This window comes from Chiroxiphia lanceolata, chromosome 14, assembly GCF_009829145.1.
Source record: "Chiroxiphia lanceolata isolate bChiLan1 chromosome 14, bChiLan1.pri, whole genome shotgun sequence".
Taxonomy (NCBI): domain Eukaryota; kingdom Metazoa; phylum Chordata; class Aves; order Passeriformes; family Pipridae; genus Chiroxiphia; species Chiroxiphia lanceolata.
Window position 1 is genome coordinate 20201060 of NC_045650.1, and position 26312 is coordinate 20227371.

General features: G+C 53.3%; 1 protein-coding gene across 2 annotated transcripts in view; it reads left to right on the plus strand.

The window, feature by feature from the left end:
- Positions 1–26312, plus strand: part of OPHN1 (oligophrenin 1) — a 51051-nt gene that overhangs the window by 4688 nt on the left and 20051 nt on the right. For both annotated transcript variants that reach the window (XM_032701851.1, XM_032701852.1), the window contains exons 2-9: positions 11049–11144; positions 15206–15267; positions 16724–16795; positions 21569–21670; positions 22457–22567; positions 22996–23100; positions 24115–24244; positions 25696–25796. In XM_032701851.1, the coding sequence (XP_032557742.1) occupies positions 11049–11144; positions 15206–15267; positions 16724–16795; positions 21569–21670; positions 22457–22567; positions 22996–23100; positions 24115–24244; positions 25696–25796 (779 nt within the window). The remainder of the gene's footprint in view (positions 1–11048; positions 11145–15205; positions 15268–16723; positions 16796–21568; positions 21671–22456; positions 22568–22995; positions 23101–24114; positions 24245–25695; positions 25797–26312) is intronic.

The window sequence follows — 26312 nt, forward strand, 5'->3', positions numbered from 1 at the left end:
AGCTCCTAAGTGATGCTCATCTTGTAAAGAAAGGTCTCTGTGTTTGTACATCATCCCAGTGGGGCTTCAGCTCTCCCAGAGACGCTGTGCGGGTGTCCTCAGCACAGGGCAGTCTCTGCAGCCAATGAAACTGCTCACGCTCCTGGGCTGCAGGCTCTGAGTGCAGGATCTGGGGCCCCAGTTAGTGCAAATCTAAACCAGACATGCTTTAACCATAGACTAAAACACAATAGCAGAAAAAAGAACAAAAACCCTCCCAAAAGCCGTCAGAGCCAAATCTTCAGTGCAGGCAAGAGAGATGAGGCGCAGGCACAGGATCCGCCGGACCCAGCTGCGAGGCAGTTCCCACTCCTTGTTTGGGGGCTCAGGGATGTGTTTGTTGGGTTTTGCTCCCACTGGAGCAGCTCTCTTGCCCTGCACGTTGTCGCTGTGGCGTTTGGTTGCCGGTGGCTGATGGTGCAGGGCTGCCGGGCTGTGCGGTGATGGCCCCGTGGGAGCTGGGCTGGGCTGGGCTGGGCTGGGCTGGGCTGGGCTCCGTGTCCCCTCCCTGCTCCAGTCATGGGGTCCCCAGCCTCCTCCCTGGGAACCACTGGCTTCTGCTGATTACAGCTGCTCCACCCGTGTCCAGGGGTGCCCAGGGCTTGGTTTGCTGTAGGAAGCCCAGGGCAGGATTATGGGCTGAAGTGGCTCCTCGCCAGCCGTGGCTGTGGCAGCACCACACCAGCCCTGTCCCTGCCAGCTTGGGGGCTGGTGAGTGGGCTCAGGACCAGCCCTGGTCCAGGTCAAAACAAGCTAAAGTGCAGTATTTTGTGATGGCTTTTTCCAGCCCTGATACACTTCCCAAGAACTCACCTGCGTACGGCCAGGGCAAGAGGTAAAGTAATTTTCATGTGTTTAGGGATGTTTTTTCTTGTGCTGCATATTAGGCATGCAGGGAGCTTTTCATCCATCTTCTGCTGCCTTTCCTGGCTCCTTCCCTGGGAGGATGTGGGTGTTATCCATGTTCTGTGTGTGTCTGACAGCCCACGGCTCGCAGCAACACTGCTGCTGACCTAAGAGTTTCCTCTTGAGTCACCGTGTGAAGACTCAGCTTTTCTGGCTTTTTCCTTGAGAAATTGTTGGAATATTTTATTTCCTAATGCTGTTGGTAGCACACTGGTAACTACAGATGTGATGTCCTTCAGTGGCCCCCAGGCTTTTCACGGGTGGCTTCTGTCCTGCTGGGAGCCAGCCCAGCTCCGTGGAGCGGCAGCGGTGGCCCTGCTCCATTGTGCTGGACACCTCCTGAGACACAGTCCTGGCAGGAACACAAAGGTTTGGAGAACTGTGGGTTCATAGAACAAAAGGCCAAACTCTGGCAAACAGCCAGTGCCATTTGCAGGTGCTGAACACCAAAATGCAGCTGCTTTGGAACTGCTGGAGGAGTTCAGCAGGCAGAAGTTACATTTTCCTAATCAGCATTAAATGAATCTTTCAAACAAATAGACCTTCTGTTCTGATACGTGTGAATGTGAAAGTTTTTGGAAACTTGTCAGGTTTGTTCTGGTGATGGTGGAGTTTCCACCTTGGCCTGTGTTCTGCCTCGCAGCCTCCTCACGGCCGCCGGCCGAGCTGCTCCGTCGGGGGTGGCGATCGCAGGCCGTGCTGGCTGTTCCCTGCTGGGGCACGTCTGAACGCAGCCTCTGTGCCCAGTGTCCTTTCTTGGCACCGAATTTTCTGCACAGGTGAACATGAGGTCACGAGTCGTTCAAGTGATGATAAGAGCAGAGGAATAGCCTGAGATAAAGTTTATAAATACAAGTACAGCCCAGAATTCAGTTGCTCTCTTAGTCTGATCTCTCTCCTTTTTATCCTGTTCCCCCAGCCAAGCCTCATTCTGAAGAGCTGAGCCTGGAGATTTTTAAAACAAGAGTGAATTTATTAATCTTACTAAACCTTGTAGCTGTGAAAATGGAGAGCAAGGAATATGACCTGTTCCTGTGCCATCACAGGATGAACTGGGGACTTGCAGGACATTGGGAGACCCTCTGTGTTGGAGGCACAGAGCTGGACCTCCAAGTCCTCGTGGGACACAGAGGTGCCAGAGGTGGGGTAGCACCCCAAGGTGCACCTCTGCAGGGTGGGTGGGCGGGTATCCCAGTGGCGGTCAGGTTGACGGTGCCCAGGGGTCTCCTGGGAGGTGCCAGCTGTCTCCCAGCCTGGGACAGGAGGGATGTGCATCCCTCCTCGTGCTGAATGGCTCTGGATCGCTCGCAAGCCGCTGGCAATCCCTCCCTGGCTCAGAGTGTGACTCAGCTGGGCCCCTGCCCGCCCCGCTGCGCCCTTATCGAGGGAAACTCTGAAATCATCTCTGTGCTCCGAGCGAGCCCGGCGCCCTGGCCCCCGGCCCCCTGGCCTGGGAAGGGAGAGTGCAGGGAGACGCATGTGAGGGCTCTGCAGATCATGAGATGTCTCTGTGGGGGCTGCTCGTGCTCTGCCCCAGATAAGGGTCTGTTGTTTTCATATTTGTTTTCCCTGTGTCCGTCCTGCCTGTGCAGCGGGGAGCCGCGGCTCTTGGAGCACACCCTCTCCTGCCGCTCACGCCAGAGCTCTGTGCCAAGGGCCCGCTCAGCTGCTCTCGGAGCTCCGGGTGGCCTGGAGTGCTGCAGGGATCTGTGCAGCTCTGCCCTGGCCTTCCTGACCAGCCTCTTGGCACGAGGTGTCCCGATGCTCCCGGGAGGGGGGCTGTGCTCCTCCCTGACAGCTCGCTCCATCCCAGGGAGGGAAAAGTCTGTTTGCTTTCCATGGTTCAGCTTTGTGTATTTTTAGTTTTTGAAGAGTCTGTCCATTATTCCCCAGCTCTAGGCCCTGCCCCCAGTCTGGGGAAGGCAGTGACTGGCCTCTGTGGGACTGTGATGTAAACAGGTATATAAATAGGTGCAGCAGCCAGTGCCACCTGCCAGCCTCACCCTGATTCCAGCTAACCACCTTGGCTTCCCGCCCAGCCCTGCAGTGACACCCAGCTGCCACAGTCACAGCTCACCTGGTACCACCCTCCCCACAACTCACCTGGCACTGTCATCCTCACAGCTCACCTGGCACTGCCATCCTCACAGCTCACCTGGCACTGCCATCCTGGCTCGCCAGGTGTCCAACAGCCTCTGCCTTGGGAATTGGCAGGAAAGCAGCCATGTGCTGCCGCCCTTGGAGCCTCCCGTGAGGGGTTTGGGAGCTGCTGACTGCCCAGCACAGGAACACCAGTACCACCTCTGTCAGCAGTGCCAGTGCCCCTGGAGCTGGGCAGTGTCCCCGTGCTGTGGCTGTCCCTCCTTTGCCCAGGTTCAGCACACTACAGGGCAGTGCTAAGCAATTCCCTGCTGTAGTGACAATTGGATTTGGACACCAGGTGGTGAAATTCTTGCAGGTGTAGCAGCACCAGCCCTGCAGTTGGGCTTCAGTCTGTGGTGGACCAAAGGGCTGCAATGGTGTTTCCCCCTTGGTGACTCTTCTCTGCCTCTGTGACTCTGGGAGCATTTGCTCAAAAAGTAGTTGCATTATTTCTTAATGCACATTTCACCGCTTTTGCCGATTTCTAAGGCCATCATCTTTTCTTAATCTCCATTTCAGTTGCCCATGTGTTCTGGGCTGGCTGCCCTGTGTCTCTTTCCAGTTTTGCTGAAGCAACTGCTCCAGCTTTGCAGAGCTGCAAGGTCAGTTTAAAAGGCCACAAAAATGCCAAAGGTGAAAAACTGTCCTTTGAGGAGTTTGGGCTTCCAAAGTGCAGTTTTACCCCTGGCTCATTCCAAGGAGCATTAAGGGAAGCACTGGTGCCTGCAGGAATTTTGCTGTGCGGCTGCACATGGGCAGAGTGGATGTCGTGGCTGTGCTGGGCCAGGCAGGGCCCTGTGCTGCCCTCAGGTTTCAGAAGTAAAAATCATAAAAGAAAAATGAGTCTAACACATGGTCCTTTATAAAAACATTAAAAATAGGGCCCCAAGTGCCACTCTCCAGGAAACTGGTACAATCCAGTGAGTGTCACTGTTAGAATGGTGTGTTCCATGTCTTTGCTTTAAAATTTGGTTCTGCCGTGTGACTCTCTTCCTGATCAATGGATCTGTGACTGTGGAGGTCTCAGGAAAAAGACACTGGATAATTAGTGATCACTTAATCCAGTGGAGGGGAAGAGTACACCCTTGTCCCCAGAACCTGTATCCCAGATCACTCACTCCCAGTTTTCTCCAAAACAGACCAATATGCCCCAAAACTTTGTTGTCCTTCCAGCCTTGCTTGGTTGCTTTGTGTTTTGCTTGGGTTTTTGGGCCGATACGTTGCCAAACTTCCAAGTTGTTGGTGAGGAGGCCCGTGGTCTCCTTCTGTTCCAGGCAGCCAGGAAAGCCCCTCTGTGTGTTTAACTGCCTTGGGCTTCAGTGCAGCTTCGTAACCCTTGCCAGCTCTTCTGGAGCGTGGCAGGTTTGGCACAGGAAACCTGTGGCCGGTTTCCACAGGCAGTGAGAGAGATAAGGCAGGCATGAGAAGTATATGATAAGTGTGAACCATTGCTTGGGTTTTTAATTAAAGAGTAAATAAGAAAATGAGCCTGTCAAGCAAGTTCGGGAATTTCCCACAAGGCTGCCTGGGCAAGGAGGAGAATTTATGGGAATACAAGATGAAGTTTAGGACAGGAAACAGAAACTGGGTGGAGGGAGAGTGGGAGAGGATATGTGAATGGAGGTGGTGGTCCAGAGAGCAGAGAACCAGCTTGCAGAGCAAAAGGTGACTGTGAAGGGAGAGGTACTGAAAATTGTCTTTGTACTGGGAGTACAGCCTTGCTCTTCTCCCTGGAAAAGACAGGGAAGCAGCAGCTTATGAATGACTTGGTCAGTGAAGCCCTGATTAGGAGAGGTAACTGTGTGACAGTGTGAGACATTCAGTAAATTCCTTTGCAAGAGATTTGTAAAGCACAGCTAAATATAGCAAGCTATTTTTAGCAGTTCATGCTAGCCACTTACTCCTGGCAAGTGGAAAACCCGTGTCAGTGTGGGAAAAATGGCCTTTGTCCAACGTGTCAGGATTTCTGAGTCCCCACAGAGCCTTCGGGGGCACTTGCGGACAACTTGCCCTGGGTCACTGCCAGGCACTGCCTGTCCTGGGCCGCTCTGTAACTCCCTAATGGTGAGCATCTCTCCTCTGTGCAGCAACAGGAGGGCTGGATTCTTCCTAGGATGCTGGTGTGGATTTGGGACTACCTAGAAGGCCATCCGGGAAGTTATTTTTTCCTCATCTGAGAAAATCAACATGTTTTTGTGTTTGAGCAGCTGTGGAGTATTTGGGAGTGTTCTGTGAGTCAGGGCTCGTTACTGCTGATCCTGATGGTGCATCCGGCTCGGCTGGGGGAGCTCATGGCTTTCAGAGCTGAGGTATTTTGGTGGGACACAGACTGGGGTTTTCATGCAGTTAGTACACACAGTGCAAATCCAGCAGCTCGGAGCAGACTCCAGCCCCTTGACCAAACACTTTGTGTGTCAGCTGCTGAAGCTCTGCTGAAAGGACAGAGAGTCCCTGGGAAGCAGCGGGTCAGGTACCGAGTCCAGAACATCATCTGTGAGATGGCAGCAGGGATCAGCTCCATCTCCATGATGCAGTACCCCGGGGAATTCTTTGGTGGGAGTTGGTAACAATGAACACACTGTTTTCCCCTCAGGGATCACAGCCCTCTCTCTGCATGCTGGGGAAAACTGGCATTTCTCATGTTGTGCATGTGCTGTGCATGCACTCCATGGGGGAGGAGGAAATGGTCCATAGGGACCACTGGAAGGAAATGTAGGTGTGTCCTCAGCTGCTCTGTGTCAGGGTCTTGCAACATTTCCCTGACAAAAATGGATTTCCAGAGTTCAGATCTAACCTGAAAATTTGTCCTTGTCTTAAATGCTCTTATTTAAGGGCAGAATGAACTTTTATTGTCTTTTGTTTGCTTATTTGTAAGTGTATGGCTGGGTTAAACAGTTCTGTTTTCAAGCTGGAGAAGAAGAAAGCAAAATGCAAAGGTGGAGCTCCTGCTTACATCTGCTCTGGTTATTTGCACTGGCATGGCTCAAACCTGGTTTGGATTTTCCTTTTTGATTCCTTATGGGACTCCTCACGGGTTGCTGAAGTTGTGGCTGAGTTGCTGCATGAAGGGCACCTGGCGTTGCTATCTGTGGGTCAGATGGATGCAGAAACTTGGGAATGGCTTGTTCCCCCATGGAAGTCTCTGCTGCCTGCTCTTCCCCAAGCTGGGAGACCAGCTGAAGTCACTTCCCACCTTCTGGTGTGGACTGGAACATCCCATCCCATCCCTTCCCGGGAACAGGGGATGCTGCAGCCCCATCGCTGTTCAGCTGTTCACACCCTCGGTGGGATCAGGTTAAGTTCAGGGATGCCTTTGCTCTGGGACTGTTGCTGGCCAATGATTGCCATGGTGCTGAGGTGTGGGGGAGTTCCTTTTATTTTAGTTTTTCCTCCTTAATTTGCAATGTGATGCCCAGGGAGTAGCATGTGATGAAGATTAGCCAAAGGGCTGCTGAACCCACTGTCTGCTCAGCCCCTGACCTTCTGGAGGAGCAGCAATTCCCACCTGGCTGTGTCCTAGGAAGAAGCAGAGGCAGTGCTGGCTGTAGCAGCTGCTGCACAGCCAACCAGTGTCATATAAGCAGGGACTATTTGGGTATGGATGAGGAGGGTGAGGGTGCTGGCAGCCTGGCCTCTGGTGTTAAGTGAGGCAGCCCAAGCACATTCCTCCTATGGTGCATGGATTCTGCTGGTCCCCGTAGCTGTCACCACTGGATTGTCACTGCCACTTCTATTTCTGTGTGCTCAGGGACATGGTTTCCTCTCTTGGGAATAGAGGACCATTGCAGTCACAGAGATTGTGATTGTGGGTTGCAATTAGCAAAGCTAATTAAGGATGTGCACCTGTGACACCTTGAGCATCACAGACCCTGGTGTGGCACCTCCTGCCCCATTCTCCAGCCAAGGCTGCTCACCCTGGGAGTGTGAGGGGGAGTGTGGGGCTGTGTCCCCCACAGCTCTGTCCGGTGGTGGTGGTTTCCTTCTGGTTTAAATTCTAAGCACTGAGGTAAAAAGCAGCAGCACAGCCTGGTTTGGGGCTCCGTTTGTGTTTCTGCTTTGTCAGAGGCCTGTGGCTTTTGCAGCGGTAGCAGCACTTTTTTGTTTGTGGTTTTTGGTTACCTGTGGTTGCTGTGAAAGATTGAAGTGAGGATCCTGCCAGGTCCTTGCTGAGCAGGCTGTGTGTGGGGCACATCCTTCCTGAGCTGTTGGCTCTGGAGGTGTGTCTACACATAAATACAGCCCCAAGTTCTCCCTGTGGCTTCTGAGGCTGGCACTGGTGCTGGTGCTCCCCATTCCTGCCCCACAGCCCTGCTGTGGGACTCTGTGCAGGGATGGAACTTCATTTTTACTAGAAGAGTAAAGTATTGTGACCACAAATGGTAAGAGTTGGTATGACATTCTTAGGCTGGAAGGAGGAGTCCTTGAGGACTCCTGATTGAATCCATTTTGGTGTGTTTCCATGGAAACAGACTGAGCTGCACCACGAGCAGGAAGGGCCCTTGGGGCTGTTGGCGGTGCTGAGCCTTGGCGTGCTGCTCTCAGGGACATTCCAGTTTGGAGCATGGCATTATTTCTTCAGCCTCGGGTCCTGGCGCTGGGGGAGCAGGACAGGCCCTCCAGCTGCCTCTCCCTCCTGCCAGGCTTTGGGGTGCAGAGTGAGGGCGTTTGGCAGCTGAGTGTTTGTATCGGGAGGGAAAACATTTCCGAGTGTCTGTTAAAACGAGGGACAATACAGACATCTCTCCCAGCATGGGATGGAGCCCCAATTTTCCACACAGCAAGTCTCTTCCTGCTGGCCCCTTCCTGTGGTCAAGCCACTTTCCTGTGGCCATGGCTCATCCCTTTCTGCATAGACGCCTGCCCTGCCCCATCCCTGGTGTCACCACGCTGCTGTTCAGGTGCCACTGAGGGAAGGGGTGATGTGCCCCCCAGTGCTCTGCCTCAGGCCCTGATACTGTCCCTGTGCTGGGCCTGGGCAGGAGCATCCTCTGTTCCCGTGGTGGCCGGTGCCAGCAGGCAGTGCTGCGGCAGAACCAGCTGTCAGCCAGCTCCATTGCTGTCCCAGGGAACACCCCAATCAGCCAGCCCCATTGCTGTCCCAGGGAACACCCCAATCAGCCAGCCCCATTCCTGTCCCAGGGAACACCCCAATCAGCCAGCCCCATTCCTGTCCCAGGGAACACTCCAAAGCTGTGTTGGCACCACGGCAGCACGTGGGGCTGTCTGTGTGCGAGCACACAAGGGCTCTGTCAGGAGCTGGGGTTCAGCAAAGGCTCCCTACCTGTAGGAGCTGAGTCACCTTGATCTGGAGGAGCCTGGTTTCCATTAAGAGCTCCTCAGGCGTGTGCAGTGCTGGCTCTCCCCTTTCCCTCTCCCTCTCTCGTCTTCTACGGTTGTTTCCCTAAGGGAAGGCCTGTGCCACCCCAGGGATGTCTTTGGCAGCCATCTGCCTTCAGCTGTCACCACTTGCAGCTGGGGCTTCCTACACCTCTCTACTGAGGGTAAGGATAAGGATGGTTCCCAAAATGAAAAAGATTCCTTGTTCCAAGCGCAGCCAAACAGCACTGGGCTAACTGTGGGGCATCCATTGTGTTTGTCACTATTAAGCTGATGTATGTGCACCTGGGTTTCCTTCAGCTGGACATTTGGCAAATAAACTTTCAGGCCAGACGTATTTTGAAAGGAAAATGTAACTTAAATTGGCTGTACTATATCTTCTTTTCTGGTTAAAACATGCTGTGTTTGTCTTTTCAAACCTTTCTCTGCCATGGCCCTTCCCCCTGTTTCTGTAAAACCCAGAAGGCACAAGCTTGCCAGTTCATTCCCTGCTGCAGGGGCTGACATGGAAACGTGGCACGTGAAGACCCTCTGTCCCCACCACGTGCTGTGCGGGACCTGCGTGTGCTGCCACGCTCCCTGCTCACAGGGACATGAAGCCAGAGCCTCCCGATGGCTCATCACCTTCCCCTGGCCAGCAAACATGGAGGGGACAGATGGACAGATGGACGGATGGACAGACGGACGGATGCTGGCCGGGGGTGCTGTGATGAGCTGCCTCGGTGACGCTGCTCTCGGGATGGCTCAGGGACCCACACTGGGCCGGGAGGGCTGTTCGGAGGGAGGGACTGGAGGCCACCCGCTGATAATGGGGGTGGAGGGGCTGGATGGGGCTGCAGCAGCTCAGGGTTTGCAGGGGAACGAACAAAGCTCCCCCTGAGCAAGGGCTGAATGAGCCTCCGGCCCAGCCTGAGTGAGCACTGGGGGACTGAGGGGGATTATTTGCTGAGGTTTTCCATCAAGTCAATGACATCGTTCTGTGTGAGAGTTCACCCATTTACGTGCTCCAGCCCCTGGCAGCTGGGGCTAAATAGCAACATTCAGGCCTGAATCTGCTCATTCAGGAGCAAAGGTTTGACCCATCAGAGGGAGCTGCTGAACGAGGCTTTTGAGGGGGAAGCAAGGACTGTGCTCTGAGCCCACGCTCCTCCCCATGCTGGGTACCTGGCTGTCCCCCTGCCCCTCCTGTCTGGGGACCCTGGGGAGGGCCAGGGGGCCCAGGGCACTCCTGACCTAGGGACAGGGGAACAGAGCAGTCCGGGGACCTGCTGAGATCCCAAGTGGGCCACTTGATTTGTCTTCCTCAACATTCATTTCAGTGTTGTCCAGTTTTTCTCTCTCCTTCACAGCAGTGTTTCAGAACACTCCATGATTGCCACTGTGGTACTAGGTTCTCTGTTCAAATTAAAAAAAAAACAGCCATGTACACCAAAGTTTTTTATTCAGCAATTGCTCTCCTGGTTCAGCAAAGCCCGGGTGGGAGCTGGTTGCACACTAATGTCTGTGCTTCCACAACTTCACCACTTGCAACTTCCTGAACTTCAAAAAGTACCATCTCCGGTGTACCCCCCCAAAGGAGTCCAGCCTGGGGCCATGCCTATGGCTGGAGTTCCAAATTAGGGAAAACAGTGATGTAAATAAGAATATAAAATTATTCCTTTGCTTTTGTTCTGTTGCCTACATGCTATTCCCTGAGGTCAGGCAAGTGCAGCCTCCTTCTGTTTGTATCCCGGGAATTTGCTGTTGGAGAAGGCCTTATCCCCCAGAGAGCATGTAGCTTTGTGCAGGAAGTTGTGGTCGATTGGATGAAGTGTCACCAGTGCTGTCCCTGCTGGCCCTGGGTGGGTAACTGGGTTGGGCTCTGCTGCAGTGTTGCTGCCCTGTCCCAGGGCTCCTCCATCCGACAACAGAGCCACTGCCCCAGGGCTCTGAGCCAGCTGTGCAGGATACAAAGGCACAAAGGATCTTTCTTTTGGCCAGAAACTTCTCTGGAAGGTCCAAAAATAATTTGGACTGAGCCACAGCCACCACCAGGCCACAGTGTCTTTGCTTCCAGCCCAGACGGTTCCTCAGCAGCGGGAGCAGCAGGTGCCTGGGTGAGCCCAGCCAAGCCCCCAGCTCCCTGTGGCACTGTCCCTCTTCCCTCAGGGCCTGTCTGTGTCCGTGACCTCCAGGAGGGACAGTTATTTTGAGTTCTGCCTTTTTTCTCATGTTTATTTTCTGACTCTACAGATTTTTCTCACTTATAATGTGAACACTGGCCAGGCTGTCTGACAGCCCCTGTGCTCCAGGGAGCTGTGCTGATGCACACAGAGCCCCGGGGTATCTCCTGCATGTTTTCCTGCAGGGAAGTGTGTCAGTGTCCCTTCCTGTACATGGCAGGACAGTAGTTGTACCGTGCAGTGCATCCATTAATGCTGCAGAAGCTTTTTCAAAGAGAAAAAAACCCCAAACCCAGTACTCTGTCTGCAGCCTCTGAGGATTATTAATGCAGCAACATTTGCTGCAGCGCTGAAACTCCTGATGCCTTTGGATTTTCCTAACCACCTCACTATGGTTACAGACTTGCAGCCTCTGTAGAACTGTTGCAGAAACCCACAGCTGATTGCTCTGTCCTTTTTCAGGGTACTCCTCAGCGGTGCAGAAGTTCTCCCAGACCCTGCAATCCTTCCAGTTCGACTTCATTGGTGACACACTAACAGATGATGAGATTAATATTGGTGAGTTCTCCACTTTTTTGATGCTGATTTTCAGTAACTGGAACAGTCTCCCTCTCTACAAATTAGCCTGCCTGATGGTTTTTAAGCAGCCTCAGGAGCCGGGTTCCAGGCAGCTCTTCCATAGCCTATTTTATGAAGTTGAACAGTCACGGGTCGAGTTTCACATTCCCAATTCAGCGGATAATATGTGGAGGTTTTCCATGGCTCCAGGCCTGCTCCATGCTGCCATGTGCTGGGGAGGAGGCAATGTGGTGCTGCCCTCCCAGCCAGCTCCACTTCCCAGTGCCACCGGTGGAGCCCAGTGGGTGCTGCTCCCAAAGCTGCCTTCACTCCACTGCACAAACTGCCCCACATTGAAAAGGGACTGGGCTGCAGACTGCTGGGAAAAAGGATGGCTGGATGTGTCTCATAGGGAAAACAATGGCCAGTCTGTGCCTTGGGCAGGGCAGCGTGTGGCAGGAGTGTGGGGCTGCTGCTCCCCGCACATCTGTTTGGGGATTAGCGATCCTGGAGCCCTGTTCCATCCCTGCCCCCCCCGGCACAGCTCTGTGGGTCACACAGCGGCCACTGCCCCGGAGGCTGAGCTGAGGCGCCCCAATGCCCCAAACCCATGTTTCACATCCATCTGCTCTTGGCTTAGGGGGTGGGTGGGTGCTGCGGGGGTGACAGGGGGTGGGTGGGTGCTGCAGGGGTGGCAGGCTGCAGGGAGGACGACAGCCCCCGAGAGTCTGACCCTGTCCCGTCAGACAAAGCCCTTGGGGTGCCTGCCTGGGCTGAGGGGCTGGGGCTGCCCATGGGGGGCACAGGGCAGTCAGTAGGCAGAGGCATAGAGCATTCACCAGGCTGGGGCACAGTGTCTTGCCAGGCTGCTCCAGGGCTGCACACAGGGGAAAAGAACAAAGAAAAGCAGCTTTTGTCAGGCGGTGGTTGAAGAGCGGCTGCAGGGGGACATGGCTGATGTCAGGTTTCAGATCTCTGGGACACCATCAGAAGGGGAAGGAAGTGGAGCCTGTTCCTTGGGCTGTTGTATTTAAAGCCATGTGAAGCAAATTGCAGCCTGCCCCTCCAAGGCTGGTTTCCTTTATGGAAAGTCTCTAGGTGAAACATGCTGGAAATGAGTCAGCCTCCAAATCTAATGGCAGCAGAGGTGCTGAGTTTCCAAACACATCTGAGTCAGGGAGGGGAGAACACTGCTGTGTAAATGCCCCTCCTGGGAGCAGAGAGGTCTGAGGCAAACAGCCTCCCAAGGAAAGGAGTGTCCCTCCTCTTAGCTGGAAGGGGCAAAGCTCCGACAGCCAAGTGAGACTGCTGGGAATGGCAGAGGTTGAAGGGAGGGATCGTAGGCGGGTGAGAGAAGGAGAGATCATAGCAGATATAAAACCCTCCATGTGAAAAGAGGCACATTTCCCTTCAGTTTTGCTGGGGAGTATTTTTGCCTTTTCAAGAAGAGGTCCCTGGTTTCCCTGGGAAGAAGCCTGGGCTGTGTTCCTCCTCCCACCCAGGGCCTGCTGTGCCTGCTGGGGCTGAGGCTCCCTTATTCCTGACACAGCAGCAGGGCGTTGTCGTCTCTGTGGCAGCTTCCATCTCCTGCAAGGGTGCCAGGGATCTGCGTGGGAGCACAGAGCTCATTTGATGTGCAGGATATGGGAATAAAGCAAAACACTCACAGGCACTTCTTATAAGCTGCAGGGAACGTGTTTGGGTTGCAAATAAATAGAGCTAAAGACGTGCTGCTCTCACTGTGTGGGCAGAGAGCAGCCGAACGCCCGGCCGGGTGGCTGTCAGGACTCTGGGTTGATTTTGTCTGTCTTTGGTGTTATCTGTCACGAGCAGCACTTTCCCCTGGGGACGTCAATGGTTACAGACACACCCACGTTACCCCAGGGCTGCAGCCCCCCTGTGGTCCCCTCTGTAGTCCCCTCTGTTGTCCCTCCAGTGTCACTCCCATGGTCCCTCCGCCATGGTCACCACATGGGACCAGAACCAGCAGCTCCTTCAGAGATGAAGGGAGCAGTGAAATGGGATGGCATGTTCCTCCCTGCCAGGCATGGGAGCCTGGAATCCTCTGGCAGTAAGGACGTTCCTGCAGTACTTCTGGCCACCCAGCTGAGTCACTCCGGCATCCCCAGGTGTCTGTTCCCAGGTATGGCTGGGCAGGTGGTGGCTGTGCTGCAGGGGCTGGCAAGTGCTGACCCAGGCCAGTAGCACAGATCTATCCCAGTGCTCCCGGGCACTGCTGGACTGGCAGCAGCGTCTTGTGTGTGTGGTGCAGGGACAAACTCAGTGGGCTGCTCTGTGACTGCAGCCAGGAAACATGTTCCTGGGCTCTTCCTGTGGAGCAAAGGGGAAAAACCAGCTAGGGAACGTTTTAGGTACTGACATATTCCCTGCAAGTTCAGGGCTGTATTCTCTTTTTCCCTGTGATAATTCCTTTCCTGGCTCAGGCCACCGGTGTCCGTGCGCTCCAGGTTTCCCGTGGCCCTGGGCAGCCACAGTGACAGCCACGCGTGGCCCTGGGGGTGAGCACGATGAGCCAGCGGCTGTTGCATTGCTGGAGCCCTCGCTGGAGGAGAGCTCAGAAGTTCCTGACTCATCAAGAAGGTCTGTTGTGCTGCTGCCGGCTGAGGGCCCATGTCACGAGGCTGCGGTTGTTCCCTTTTGTGTCTGTCTCAGCAGCTGCAGAGCGAATCCTCTCACGCTGGATTTTAGCAGGACAGGTACCTCTTTGAAGGTGCCGCTTGTGAACCAGGGGAGGGGGCCCTCAGCCTGCACAGAGAGCAGAGGAGCACCCTCTCCCCTGAGCTGTGGGATGAGCTGTTCCTGTCCACGCCTCACCATACACCTGATGTGCTCTCTCGTGTGCTGCCTGCCCGGCCCAGCAGGGCAGGGAGGGAGGGAGTGACCTGCAGGCACAGAGCTCTGGGGGTTTGACAGAGCCATTCTGTGCTGTACACACCAGGCCAAGGGGGAGTGTGGGACCCGTCAGACCCATCCCATGCTGTGCTGAGCAGGCTGGAACTGTGGGAAGCTTTCCCAGCTAACTCCAGGTGGTTCCCAGGTGCACTGGGGTAATCAGGTTGTTCCCTCGGGCATCCAGCACACAGCCACACTGTTTGCATGGGCAGATGTTGGCCCAGCCTTGCCTTGCAGCCCAGAGAGCTGGGAGTTTGCAGAGCCAGTCAGCTCAGTGCTGTCAGTGCTCTGCTGCTGAGATGTTTCTTCCCCTGTGACAAATTCAGCTCCTTCCTGAATTCTCCTTTGGTGGGCAGGGACAGGGGCTGCATGTTCCCTCTCGGTGTGGGGAAAGTCAGTTACTCCAACCTAGTCTTCTTTTTCCCCAGGCTAAATTAGTCTAGTTTCAGATCATTAAAGAAAAGCTTTCTTGCTATTTTTATTGTACTTGGACTCCAACTGCTGATCAGTGAGATCCTTTTGTTTCACTTTTAACATTTTGGGGAGTGGTGTCAGTGTCTATGACCATTTCTACACCTGCTGCCTTTCCTCCTGTACACAGACTTTGTGCTTCCTGTCACTAAATGTGACCTTTGTCATTCTAGGCTGTTTTCATTTTACACACATTGTCCTGGTGAGCACCTACGACTCTTCCCAGGCCAGAGGTGCCAGGCCCATCCTGGTGCTGCCAGTGGCTGTCCAGGTGGGAAAGGCAGCCCCATCCTGCCCATAGCCTCTTATATGGCAGAGCCTGTCCTGCTACTGGCCCTGGGGACAGTGGCCACCCCTTCCCCATGTTTGCATCTTCCCTGCCACCTTTCCTAATGAAAGCTAATTAACATCCTCTTCCCCTTCCACGGCCTTCTCTCCCTCATTGCTCTGGCCAGGAGACCCCCTTCTCCAGTGCATAAATAAATACTTTTTGTGGCCAGCCTGCATGTGGCTTTGCCTCACCCAGTTTCTGCCAAAAGGGGCCACCTCTTCTCTGTTTTTGGCAAGGCTTTAGCCGGCCGTGCTGGGGGCACAGCCCCACTGGGGTGTCCCAGCATGTGTCCCACACTCCGGTGCCATGTCCCGGCCCTCCTGACCAGCCTCTTCTTTCCTTACAGCTGAGTCCTTTAAGGAGTTTGCAGAGCTGCTGCAAGAGGTAGAGCTGGAGAGGTCCATGATGGTAAGGTGATCAAAACTGGGCTCTGTCATTCCCACCATGGTTAAATGCCAAATTGTGGCCAGAGCAGCATGTGCCTCAGTGTGAGGCTTCCCATAGCAGGGAAGCTGGGAGCACTGGGAATGTTGTGCTTTGTACCATGTCTGCTCCATGGTGCCCTGAGCACAGGGGAGGCACGGGGTGGGGAGGGCTGAGGTGTCCCGGGCAGTGTCCCAGACCTCTGTGGTGTGCAGGCAGTCCCAGAGCCCCCAGCCCAGCAGCAGGAGCAGGCTGGCTCTGCAGGGCCAGGTGTGTCTGAGCTCCTCACCAGCTAGTTCTGTGCTGAAACCAGGCATTAAAGAATAAGATGTGTTTTTGCTCTGGTTTTGCTTGGTGCAGGCAGGCAGTGCCCCTGTGCCACTGATGCCCTGCCCGTGCCAGCCCAGCTCCTGCAGGGCCATGCCCTGCCATCAGCCTCCCGCTGCTGTGTGCCCTCTGCCTCTCCAGAGCTCCTCCAGAGCAAGTGCTGGCTTCCCATCTCACTCCTACTTCCAGGAAAAATATGAAGGTTAGGCTCGGTGAAGAGCTTACAGCATGCCAGGAATGTGCTGCTTGGCTCTGTGTTCCTTTGCCTCGTGTGGCTGCGGGAGCTCGTGCCAGGCTGGGCCAGTGCCACAGGGGCGGCTGTGCCAGAGGGTCCATGGGCAGGCAGGGAACGGCAGGAAACCAGGAAAATGTGAAATACTTCTGTATTATTAATTACAGTGGCTCTTTGGCAGTGGGGGAAGCAGTGGAAGGAATTGTTTCAGGTATCGTGGGTGCTGTCCAGCTTTCCAAAGTTGGGGATTTTTGCCCTCCACTTGTAGGAGCAGTTGTTTACAGCAGCCCCTCAGGAGGTTTCACACTCTCACCATGTTTATCAGCTTTAAATTCCCTGAAGAGCTGTGGCAGAGTGTTGTCCTGTCCCCTTCTCTTCCCCTCTCCCTTCTCTGGTCCTTGGGACAGAGCCTGTCACAGAAGTGGGGATGGGAAGAGACAGAAAATTGATCCCAGTGCCAGGGGGTAGCTGGAGCCAGTGAGTTTCCTGTGGATTCATGGAAAGGGAGTACAGAGCATGTCCCAGGAAAGCATCTCTCAGACATGAGACAGGAGTGGAAGAGTCACAGGCAGGCTTTCCCTTTTCCCTAGCTGGATCTGGCTGGATCTTGGGAGAAGGGAAGTCTATAATTTTTTGGGAGCAGTGTTGTAAGATCAGGATGGGGGATGTCCCCAAAGCCTCCTGTGCTGTGGTTGGGGGTTGTTGGGTGTTACTGATGGGGAAGAGCAGGCACAGATGGGTTGACTTCACCTACAGACAGAGAAGTTTTCAGTCAAACACATTAAAATCTGAGAGTTCTTGGCTTCTAGCTCTGTTGAGCCTCTGTTTAGGAGAAAACTGATCCATGTCCTGCAATTAAAGTGTTTTTTCTTTGCACTGTAGGTGCAGAATGCGAGTGATTTGCTGATCAAACCTTTGGAAAACTTCCGGAAGGAGCAGATAGGCTTCACCAAGGTAAGGGTTGTTTGTTTCTTTCTTTTCAATGTAAACAGATTTGTTTTCTGTTACTGTGTCTGAATTCAGATTTTTCTGTTGTGAACAAGCAGACAGTTGCTGTACTACATTCTGACTTCAGGCTCTCAGAAACTCCCTGTTCAATGCTGGCTTTCAGCCGCTGGCACAAGGGCTCGTGCTGTGACTTTCAGTCTGATTTTTCAATCATAAGAGGCTCCAAAACCTTTTCTGAATTCTTTGGGTTCTCTCCTGGCCTGATTCCCAAACTCTCTCCATTCTGAGCAAGGAGTGCTTTCTTGCCTCTCCCCTTTGTTCACTCAGTGCTACTGAGAATAAAATACTTTCTGCAGAGAAGTGTGTGGTAGAGGGGGAGGGAGGGAGGAAGGGAGGAAGGGAAGAGGGGAGAGAAGCAAAGGCCGACAGGCAGAACCTGATTATAGTCATAGGGCATTTGTTATGAAATATTTACATAAAGCATCTAATGAGTCTTTCAGTTGGATCAAACTTTTAAAGAAACAAACTATAAAAAGCAAATTCTGCACATTTGGAGCAGAAAAGGTAATTTTCCCCTTGTCTGCTATCAAGAAATCCAGGTTCCACATTACTCGGCAGCAGCTTGAAATGGGGTTGGCTCTGACCCAGCTCCGAAATGGAGATGTTTTGGAGAACACTTGAGGCTTGGATTCAGCCCAGCCCATCTGGAGGCTTTGACTTTTAATAAATACAGGGTTTGAGAAGAGGTACTCGATCACCCTCCTGCCCTTTGCCATTCCCTGCACGGCTGGGTGTGTGTAACCCTCTGAGGAGCCGCAGCCACAGCCCTTGGTCTCGTGTCCCTGAGACTGTTTCCTTCCCAGGGAGCCCTTATGGTGTGTAAGGATCCCTTTGTCCACAGCCCAGAGCATGCCGTGCCCCAGGAGCTGAGCTGCCTCCACCCAGGGACCACATATCCCATGTCCCACTCCAGAGTGGCTGTGCCCAGAAGGGTTGGTGCTGTACCCTGGCAGTGGGGGGCCCTGAGCACTGACATGCATTCCCCTGGCAGCCTGCAGCCCTTCCTCAGTCCCTGTGGACAGACAGGGCCCTCCAGGTAGATGTGTTGGGTGGTGACAGTGGCAGGACACTGCTCAGAGCAGTTGGAGAGGTGGTGGAGGGCAGGGAGTCATTGCAGGTGGCTCAGAGGTCATCGTGGTTTGGCTTTGGGTTTTGTTTCTTGTGAGGAATACAAGGTGTGCAGAGGGTTGTGCCCTGGCTCACCCCAGTGCTCCATTCGGGAGCTCGCAGGGCAGCGCCTCGCACCCGCCGTGATCCCCCTGCCAACAGGGATGCACAGAGAGGTTCTGCTCTTCCCAGCACTGCTCCACGGCCTAGAGGCACTGTGAGTTTGGGAAGGAGCCTTAGCCACTCCAGCCCCTTGCCCTCACCTCCAGTGATTCCCTGAGAGGAGCCTGTGTCACTCTGCTGGCCCGGAGCCTGCGGGCTGCACCCTCAGGGATCGCTCCAGGCACAGAGCCTTCCTTCACCTGCCAGCCTGCAGAGCTCCTCTGGCTCATCCCCATCCCACAGCAGAAGGTGTGAAATACAGACAAGGCTCCTCACAGTGGGGCTCTGTCAGCACAGGTCCCTCACCGGCATCACCCCAGAGTCCTTCCTGATCCACACCAGGGGCAGAGGCCAGGGCTGGGCTGTGGGACAGGCTGGAGACATGACACAGGGAATCTGTGCCCTCTGCTTCATTTCCGTATTTTGGCAGCGTCACCTTCTGTGAGATGTTTTCTGTTCCCTGTGTGAGCTGCTGGAGCCAGATAGGAAGAGCCCTTGAATTGGGGCTTTGTGATGCCTCTGGCTGGAGCACAGCCAGTCGGTCTGACCAGCACATCTGAGGCCGCATTCACCCGCTCTCCTGGGGCAAATGGAATCTGCTTGGGCAGAGGGTGTGCTCCACACAGGGCAGCCCCCGGGCTGTCACTGGGACCCCCTCCAGCCACCTTGTCCTGCCACAGCCCCGTGGGATCACTGCTGTGCCCATGACTTGCTGATCGATGTGTATATGTGCAGACGTCACAGATCAAAGTGAGGATCCAGGACCCTCTGAGCTGACCCATTTCCCAGCACTGGCACCTCCCTCTGCTTGAAAGCCGAGGAGCTGGAGGGGGTTTATGGCAGGGGTGAGTGTGGAAAGGAGCCAGCACACACGGAGGAGCCTGTCCCTCCCTCCCCACAGCCCTGGCACTCAGCTCCACACTGTGGGGCTGGAGTACTTTTGGAAGAGCCTGGCTGCACTCACTGTGTTGAGGAGGATTTGAATAGGAAAAGTTTCGTTCCAATTCCACTTGGAAGGAGACAGCTTTTTTTTTTAAAAAAAAGAGGACCCAAACACAAAAGCAGAAACACAAAGCAAACCAAAAAGTCAGAGGGGAAAAACTGTTTTGGATGCGCTGTAAGGGCGGGAGGAATGTTCACTGTGCTCAGGGATGCTGAATAGCTGCAGTGTTTGTCAAAAGTTCTTCCATAGGAGATAATGTATTCATAAAAGGACTTAATTAATTCTATTATTAGTTTCACTAATTATAATTTTAAAAGAAAGGGAGGACAGTAACTTCTATTTACTTTCGTCTCTGCAGTAGCAAGGCCTAAGGAGCATTTGAGAGAAACCAGTGGGTGAGAGAAAAACACCAGGATAAACTGAGTGGAGTTTGATGGAAATGCTCTTTCTACACCCATCAACTTGACTCTTTAGAAATTATCTTTTTTTGTATTAACAGCTGATGCTTTATAAAAAGGAGTTGTGATGATCCTGCACCCACTGACCCCTCCACCTGAACCCCTCAGGTGCGTGTGGAGGTGGGGCCTTCCAGCAGGCAAAGGAGAGAAGTGGCCCTGTGAGACGGGTTCCCTGTTTGCCACTCACTCCACCTCTCCTAGGATGGGAATTTCAGAGGATCCTAATTAGCACCTAATGATTAAGGGCAAGTTTTGGCAAGTTCTTTGGCCCCTTTTCCCCCCTGGTCTGCTGGACCTGATGCCTGCTGAGGGGTTCTGGCATCACTGGAGCTGGATCACCTGCCAGACCAGGCAGCCAGTGCTTTCCTGGGGGCTCCTGCTCATTCCTGGTTAAAGTAGCACCTGCCAAAGCTCCAAGTGTGGAGCTTTCACAGAGCACCCTCCTGCCTGCGCTCCTGTGGGATCTGTTCCGTCGCTCCCGGAGAGCAATAAATGGAAGTCGGGTGGCTCTTGGACTTGGCAAACCTTAATGAGAAGGTGGTGCTGCCCTTTGCTGAATATTCATGAGGAACTAATTCATGCTTGTGTTTCCAGATTGTGCTTCAGTCTGGGTGGGTTTTTGTGTTGTTTTTTTGTCTTGGCTCACTCTGTTCAGCAGCCAATGAGCTGTTGAAGCCTCAGCTTGGCAATCAGAGGGATTTGTAGGTCATCCTTCTGCTGTTCAGTTATATGCTAATTAGCCAGAGTGGGAATGATTGGCAGGCATTAATGGCCCAGACAGCCCAGGAGCGTGACCTTACAGACAGGCACAGGAACTGCAGCTCCACAAACGCTTTCACTGCACTGGGTTTGGGTTTGCTGATCAGAGGTAGTCACGAGGGTGGTGGTTTGTTTTGACAGTCCTTCCTGGCCTCACCCCCACAGCTGCAGCACTGCTTAAATTAGGAATCACCCGTGGAGGACTCCCTGCTCCTCTGGATTTGATGTGGATCTCTCTGTTCTGAGGCGTGAAGTTGCTAATGCAGAGTCACAGTACCCAATATTGCAGGGGGTGATTCCAGAAGATGCACTTCCCTTCAGAGCTCTGGTAATTCCAGGAACTGCAGGGCAGCAGTTGTAATTGCTAGGGTAAAAAGGTTTGCTGGGTTAAGCCTGCACTGCTCTGGACAGTTACATATAAGCAGCAATAGTCAAATTGGTGTCTCTGCATTTCCCCATGGTAATTGTGCTTTCCCAACAGCCAAGTCAGGACTCTTGTGAGGTGAGAATTCCTTTTCCCAGAAAGGCAGCTGGCAGGAACACTTGTTACTGTTAATGGGAGCCAACCATGTTGAGCCCAGTAATGGGTTTTGGGAGCCCCCAGGCATCCTGCCACATAGGACATCTCGACAGACAAATGGAGTAGTCCGTTCAAGTGGAATGGGGAAGCAAAATTTCATGGCAGGGGAGGCTGCAAACTCTGCAGTCCCTACTGAATGCATGAGGAAAATCCCTAGTAGCCACCAGTCTGGCTGATTTGTGGTGGCACTGGTGTGTGCTTGCATATCCATGGATTTCGGAGTGGGGGCAAGAGAACAGGATTTCAAGGCTTTCAGAAGGTAGGTGTTGAGAGATACCGTTAGTTCTCAGGAAGCTGGGATATCCTAATTCTGCCTTCTACCTTCTTGAGCTTTCCAAAGCCAGACAGAGGATCTGGACATCCTGTATATACCCTGCAGTATGTACACACCCATGCTCAGCTGCTTGAATCTGGCACTGAGGCTGCTACCAGGCTGGAATTCCCTGATTTTAGCAATTTAGTTGCTAAAACATCAGTTACCATCTGATGTGGCTATTTGTCAACCTGGGCTGGGTCCTGAGGTGTAACTGCATCCAGGGTAGGCAACGGGCTGTGAAGGCAGAGTGAATGGGAAGTGACCTTCTGTTCTGGCTGGGTTGACCAGAATTTGTCTATGGGAATACAGAATTGCGTAAAGGATCTGGTGTTGATGCATGTTCTTATCTGGAAAATGCCAGTAACTGGTTCTGTTTCACCTCTTGTGTCTACAGGAAAGAAAGAAAAAGTTTGAGAAGGATGGTGAGAAGTTTTACTCTATGCTGGATCGCCACCTGCACTTGTCTTCCAAAAAGAAGGAATCCCAGTTACAGGAGGTGTGGATGGAGTTTCTTTCAGAGTTGGGTCCGGAAGCAACACTACCAGCTGCTCTAGATCTTAAAAAAAATTTGGGGGGGAATTATTCCTTCCAGTAATCTGTTGAAGTTGATAATCAGTGGAATCTACTCAAAGCCTGGATTCTCTGGTGAGACCAGGGAAATCAAGCTCGTAGTTCTCCATGTGCGTTGGGTGCTGGGAGTGGCTTTATGGTTGTCACCTTATTGCCACCCTCAGGGTGTAGGACAGCGACCAGGGGCACTGGCACAGCTGGGTACTGGCCACCCTTTCACCTGAGGAACTGCTCTGGCTGAAATAACCTGTTATTATTCCTTTTGCTGGCCTGCTGTTGTCTCACTGCTGGTGCTTTTGGGTGGCTGTGGGGGCAGGCAGAGGAGATGTGTCCTGTGGTCCTGCCCTGCTGCAACTCTGGAACTGCTGGTTCCAGGTTGCAGATGGAGTCAGGCAAGAGGGTGGTGACAGTGACCTTGTCCTCCCAGGGCTGTGGGTGGAGAAGGGGCTTGTGCTAAAATAACAAATGAGCTTTGGAAAGACCTTGTCCTTGCAGAGTGGGGGGAGGTTCTGGATCCATGAATGAAAAGAAGGCAGAAACAGGCAAACTGAGAAGAATATCCAATATCCCAGTTCAAACCTGGACTGGAGACCTGGCAGGCTGTTTTTAGTAAGGACAAAGCTACCTGTGGGCTGACAGACAAAAGCGACTCAAGTATTGTAAAACTACATGTGATGTATTTTCTTTTTCCACCTCTCCCTCCTTCTTTCAGGCTGACCTTCAGGTGGACAAAGAGAGACACAATTTCTTTGAGTCCTCCCTCGAGTACGTCTACCAGATCCAGGAAGTACAAGAAAGCAAGAAATTCAGTATTGTGGAGCCGGTAGGAGCTTCCTTTTCTCTCAGCCTCGTTGGTTGGTGCTCAGGTGTGCTGATGTGTTACCTGCTCTGCTCACCTGTCACAGCCTGGCCTGCAGTGCTCCCAGCCTGTGGCTGAGTACAGGGACCTGGGTGGTGGCTCTGCCCAGGTGCCAGGTGTGGTGGGATCGTGTGGACTGTGTGGATGAGCACTCTCCAGATCTGCTCTGGGTCTCCCCATAGGGTCTTTTATTCTGGGAGTGTTTTATTCAGACAGATGTGTGGGTGGTAGCCTGGGCTTTAGAGACACTGTGTTTGATAAGTCATGCTGAGGCTGGCATCACTCCAAAGCTTTAAGGAAAAAAGAATTGTAATTTCTGAAACCTGGCTGTCTGTCCATCCTTCCTCCAATTAGAAATACAGAAGTTCAGTCTGCCCTTTCCCTCGTTGCAGGTGCTGGCGTTTCTCCACAGCCTCTTCACTTACAACAATCTGACAGTGGAGCTGACACAGGATTTTCTCCCCTACAAGCAGCAGCTCCAGCTCAGCCTGCAGAACGTGAGTCCCTGCCCAGCTGCAGGACTTTTCCATTGACTTCTGTTCTCATTTGGATTTACATGCCTCTGATGGCAAGGCCTTTCCACCCGAGCAGCCTGGCCGTGTTTCCACTGGGGGAGGTTGCAGATACAGTTATTTCCTTCTCAGTTCACTGTGTTTTCCCCTCTCCTGCACAGCAGAGTCCGCAGGTCTATGAGAGTGTTTTCTCTGTCTGGGAGGGGCTGTTGCAGTCGCATCATTTAACCCGGTGCATAAACAAGCCTGAGATTATCTTCCAGTGTAATGAGATCGAAATTGTACTCTGAAAAGGCTTCTAACCTTGATCCTAATTGTACTGGCTTACTACAGGCTTACCACATGCTTTGGTAAGCTCCTCTGCTGGCCAAGTGTGCTCATGGGGTAAAATATCCAGGTCCTGTTTCCTTTATCCTCAGTCTTTCCTTGCTGGCCCTCATTTCCATGGAACAACAGCCATAATGCTGAGCCAAGCTGGGTTTGCTGCTGGCTCATTAATTGGTCCAAGTGGTGTTCCATCAAAATGCCTGGATTTTGTACCCTGTGTTGACAGGACTCCCCTGCCAAGCAGTGTAGCAGGAGCCTTTGAGGAATCAACACTTTTGGGAGAACACACCTGTCACTTGAACAATGGTGCCAGGAGAATCTCAGGTGCTGCCTCTACTCCACCCAGCTGAGGTTCTTTTACTGAGGGAACGAGTGGCATCCCAGCTGTGCCTCCTCAGCACTATCTCCATGCACCATGTGTCAAACCTTGTGTCAAACCTTGTGTCAAACCTTGTGTCAAATCTTGTGTCAAACCTTGCCTCTTCAATTATCTCTAAGAGCCCAGTGCTTCTCATAGCCAGAGTTTCCATGAGGATTTGTGGAGTGGCTTCCAAATTTTGTATCTTGGGGACCAATTAATTTCTGCCAGAGCACCTCAAATTTATCCAGGAATACTTTCAGCTCACTCTTTGCTCATATTCAAATGTGCTTCTATTTGTTTTCTCTTACCAGACAAGGAATCACTTTTCCAGCACGCGGGAGGAGCTGGAAGACCTGAAGAAGAGGATGAAGGAAGCGCCCCTAACCTGCAAGCTCCCTGGGCAGCCGACCATCGAGGGCTACCTCTACACTCAGGAGAAATGTAATGGCTTTGGGATGCACCTGGATGTGTTAGGGAATGTGCAGGCCTGGGCTGCCCTGACATAGCCCTGCCGTGGGATGCACTCGGCTCCCGAGCCCAGGCTGGTCCTGCTGCACCAGGTGTCACCCCTGCCAGGGCACAGGGTGTCCAGGGTTACAGCACTGCCAGGGCACAGGGTGTCCAGGGTTACAGCACTGCCAGGACATGGGGCAGCACATCCTGCCAGTGCCTGAGGTGTCACCGCCTGCACTGCCTGGGGAAGCACTGGCAGCTCCAGCTGGCAGCTCTGCCAGTGGTGGCACAGAGCTTTCTCTGGGTCACAGGAGCCATGTCAGCACGGGGCTGATTGCCCTGCGCTCCAATGAGATGGGATTTATGACTCTGGAGCTCTGGCACACTGTGTCTGGGCTGTGTTTTATCTGAACGAGTCTGGTGCTCAGCCTCAGCCTCTGCAGGCAGCTGAGCACAGCTGAGGTGGGAACTGTGCTGAGCTAAGCTGCTGAGAGCAAAACTTGTGATTCTGAGCAGAGTCAAATTAAACCAAATTCAGCCTTTTCCAAACCCTGGCTGCAACTCTCCATGGCCATGCAGCAGGAATGTTCAGGGGATATGAATCTGTGCAGAGCTGTGGCCTCTGAGGCTACAGACAACTTTGTGAGCAGTTGATTTTTAATGATATATACAAATCTATTTATACATGTATTTTTATATCTGTTCATCCTGCTTTTAGAAGAAAACACACACAGTAATTTAGACTCTGTGGCATGTTCCTGCAGGCCAGTGGCTATTTGCTACCTCTGTTTATGTTTCCATATAAATTGAGTATAAAGAGTTGTTCCTCCAGACAACTGCAACTTAAAAGCAACTTCAAGAAAAAATACCAGTTGAAGTATTTCCTATAAAGGGGTTCAGGTAAGGCAACAGAGAAAAGTGACAATAAATCCAGTGTGATAGAGATAGGAACTTCAGGGTATTTTAAAGCTGCTGTTTTCTTTATTACTGAGTTTTCATCAACATGAAAAAGTAGTGGTGTGTGTGGAACAAGCATTCAGGACACATAGGATCCTGCCAGTGGAGGTCTTGGCTAGGCTTGGCCAAACCAGCCTGGCTTGTGCCCAGAGATCCACAAACGCCCTTTCAGTCAGCAGTGTGTTGGGAGGGCGCTGGAGGCAGTGGCTGCCCTGCACTCCTCTCCTCCTGCTCCTCCTTCCCTCCTCTCCTCTTCTTCCTCCTGCTCCTCCTCTCTTTTCCTCCTCCTCTCCTCCTCTTCTCCTGCTTCTCCTGCTCCTCCAGGCTCTTGCCCATGGAGACACTGGTGAGGGAGGTGTTCCCACAGGGCTGTCATTGTCCATCCCCAGAGAAGGGAGGACATGGGAAGCACCAGCCATGCCTTGCCAGCTGCATCCAGGTACAGCCCTGTCCCTGACTCTGGCCTCTTGTGTGTTCTGCAGGGGCACTGGGCATCTCCTGGGTGAAGTATTACTGCCAGTATGAAAAAGAGGCAAAAACCTTACGGATGACACCCATAGACCAGAAGCCTGGAGCTAAGCAAGTGAGTTGGATGTCTGCAAACGTTGGCCCAGCCATGGGGTCTCCCCTTGCACTCGCCCGTGGTGTCCCTTCCCGTGCCAGCCGTGCGGGTGCCACGGGCAGGAGCAGCAGCCGGCCCTGCCATGGGAGCAGTGTCTGGCCACAGGCTGGGCCCGGGGCAGCTCCTGGGGCGGGGGGGGCTCCATCCCCTCCGTGCCTTGTCCCCACAGGGCAGTTTGGTGTCGCCTGAAAGAGCCACCTCCATGAGGGGAGGTCTCCCCCCTCTCTGTCCCTGGAGCTGAGGCCTGGCAGGGTTTGGCAGCGGGAGCGGTGCTGGACAGTGCTGACCCACGAGTTCGGTCTGGGGTGAAGCTTGTGCTTCTCTAGACCAGCTGATGTTGATCCTTCGCCATGCACATAGGCTGTGAGCTGCAGCCTGGGCTTCAGAGCCCTCTGGCAGCCACTGCAGTGCTTGAATGACTCAAGTTGCTACAGGAGTTACTGCTTCCAAACACAGCATTTCCCTGCCTCCTCATGT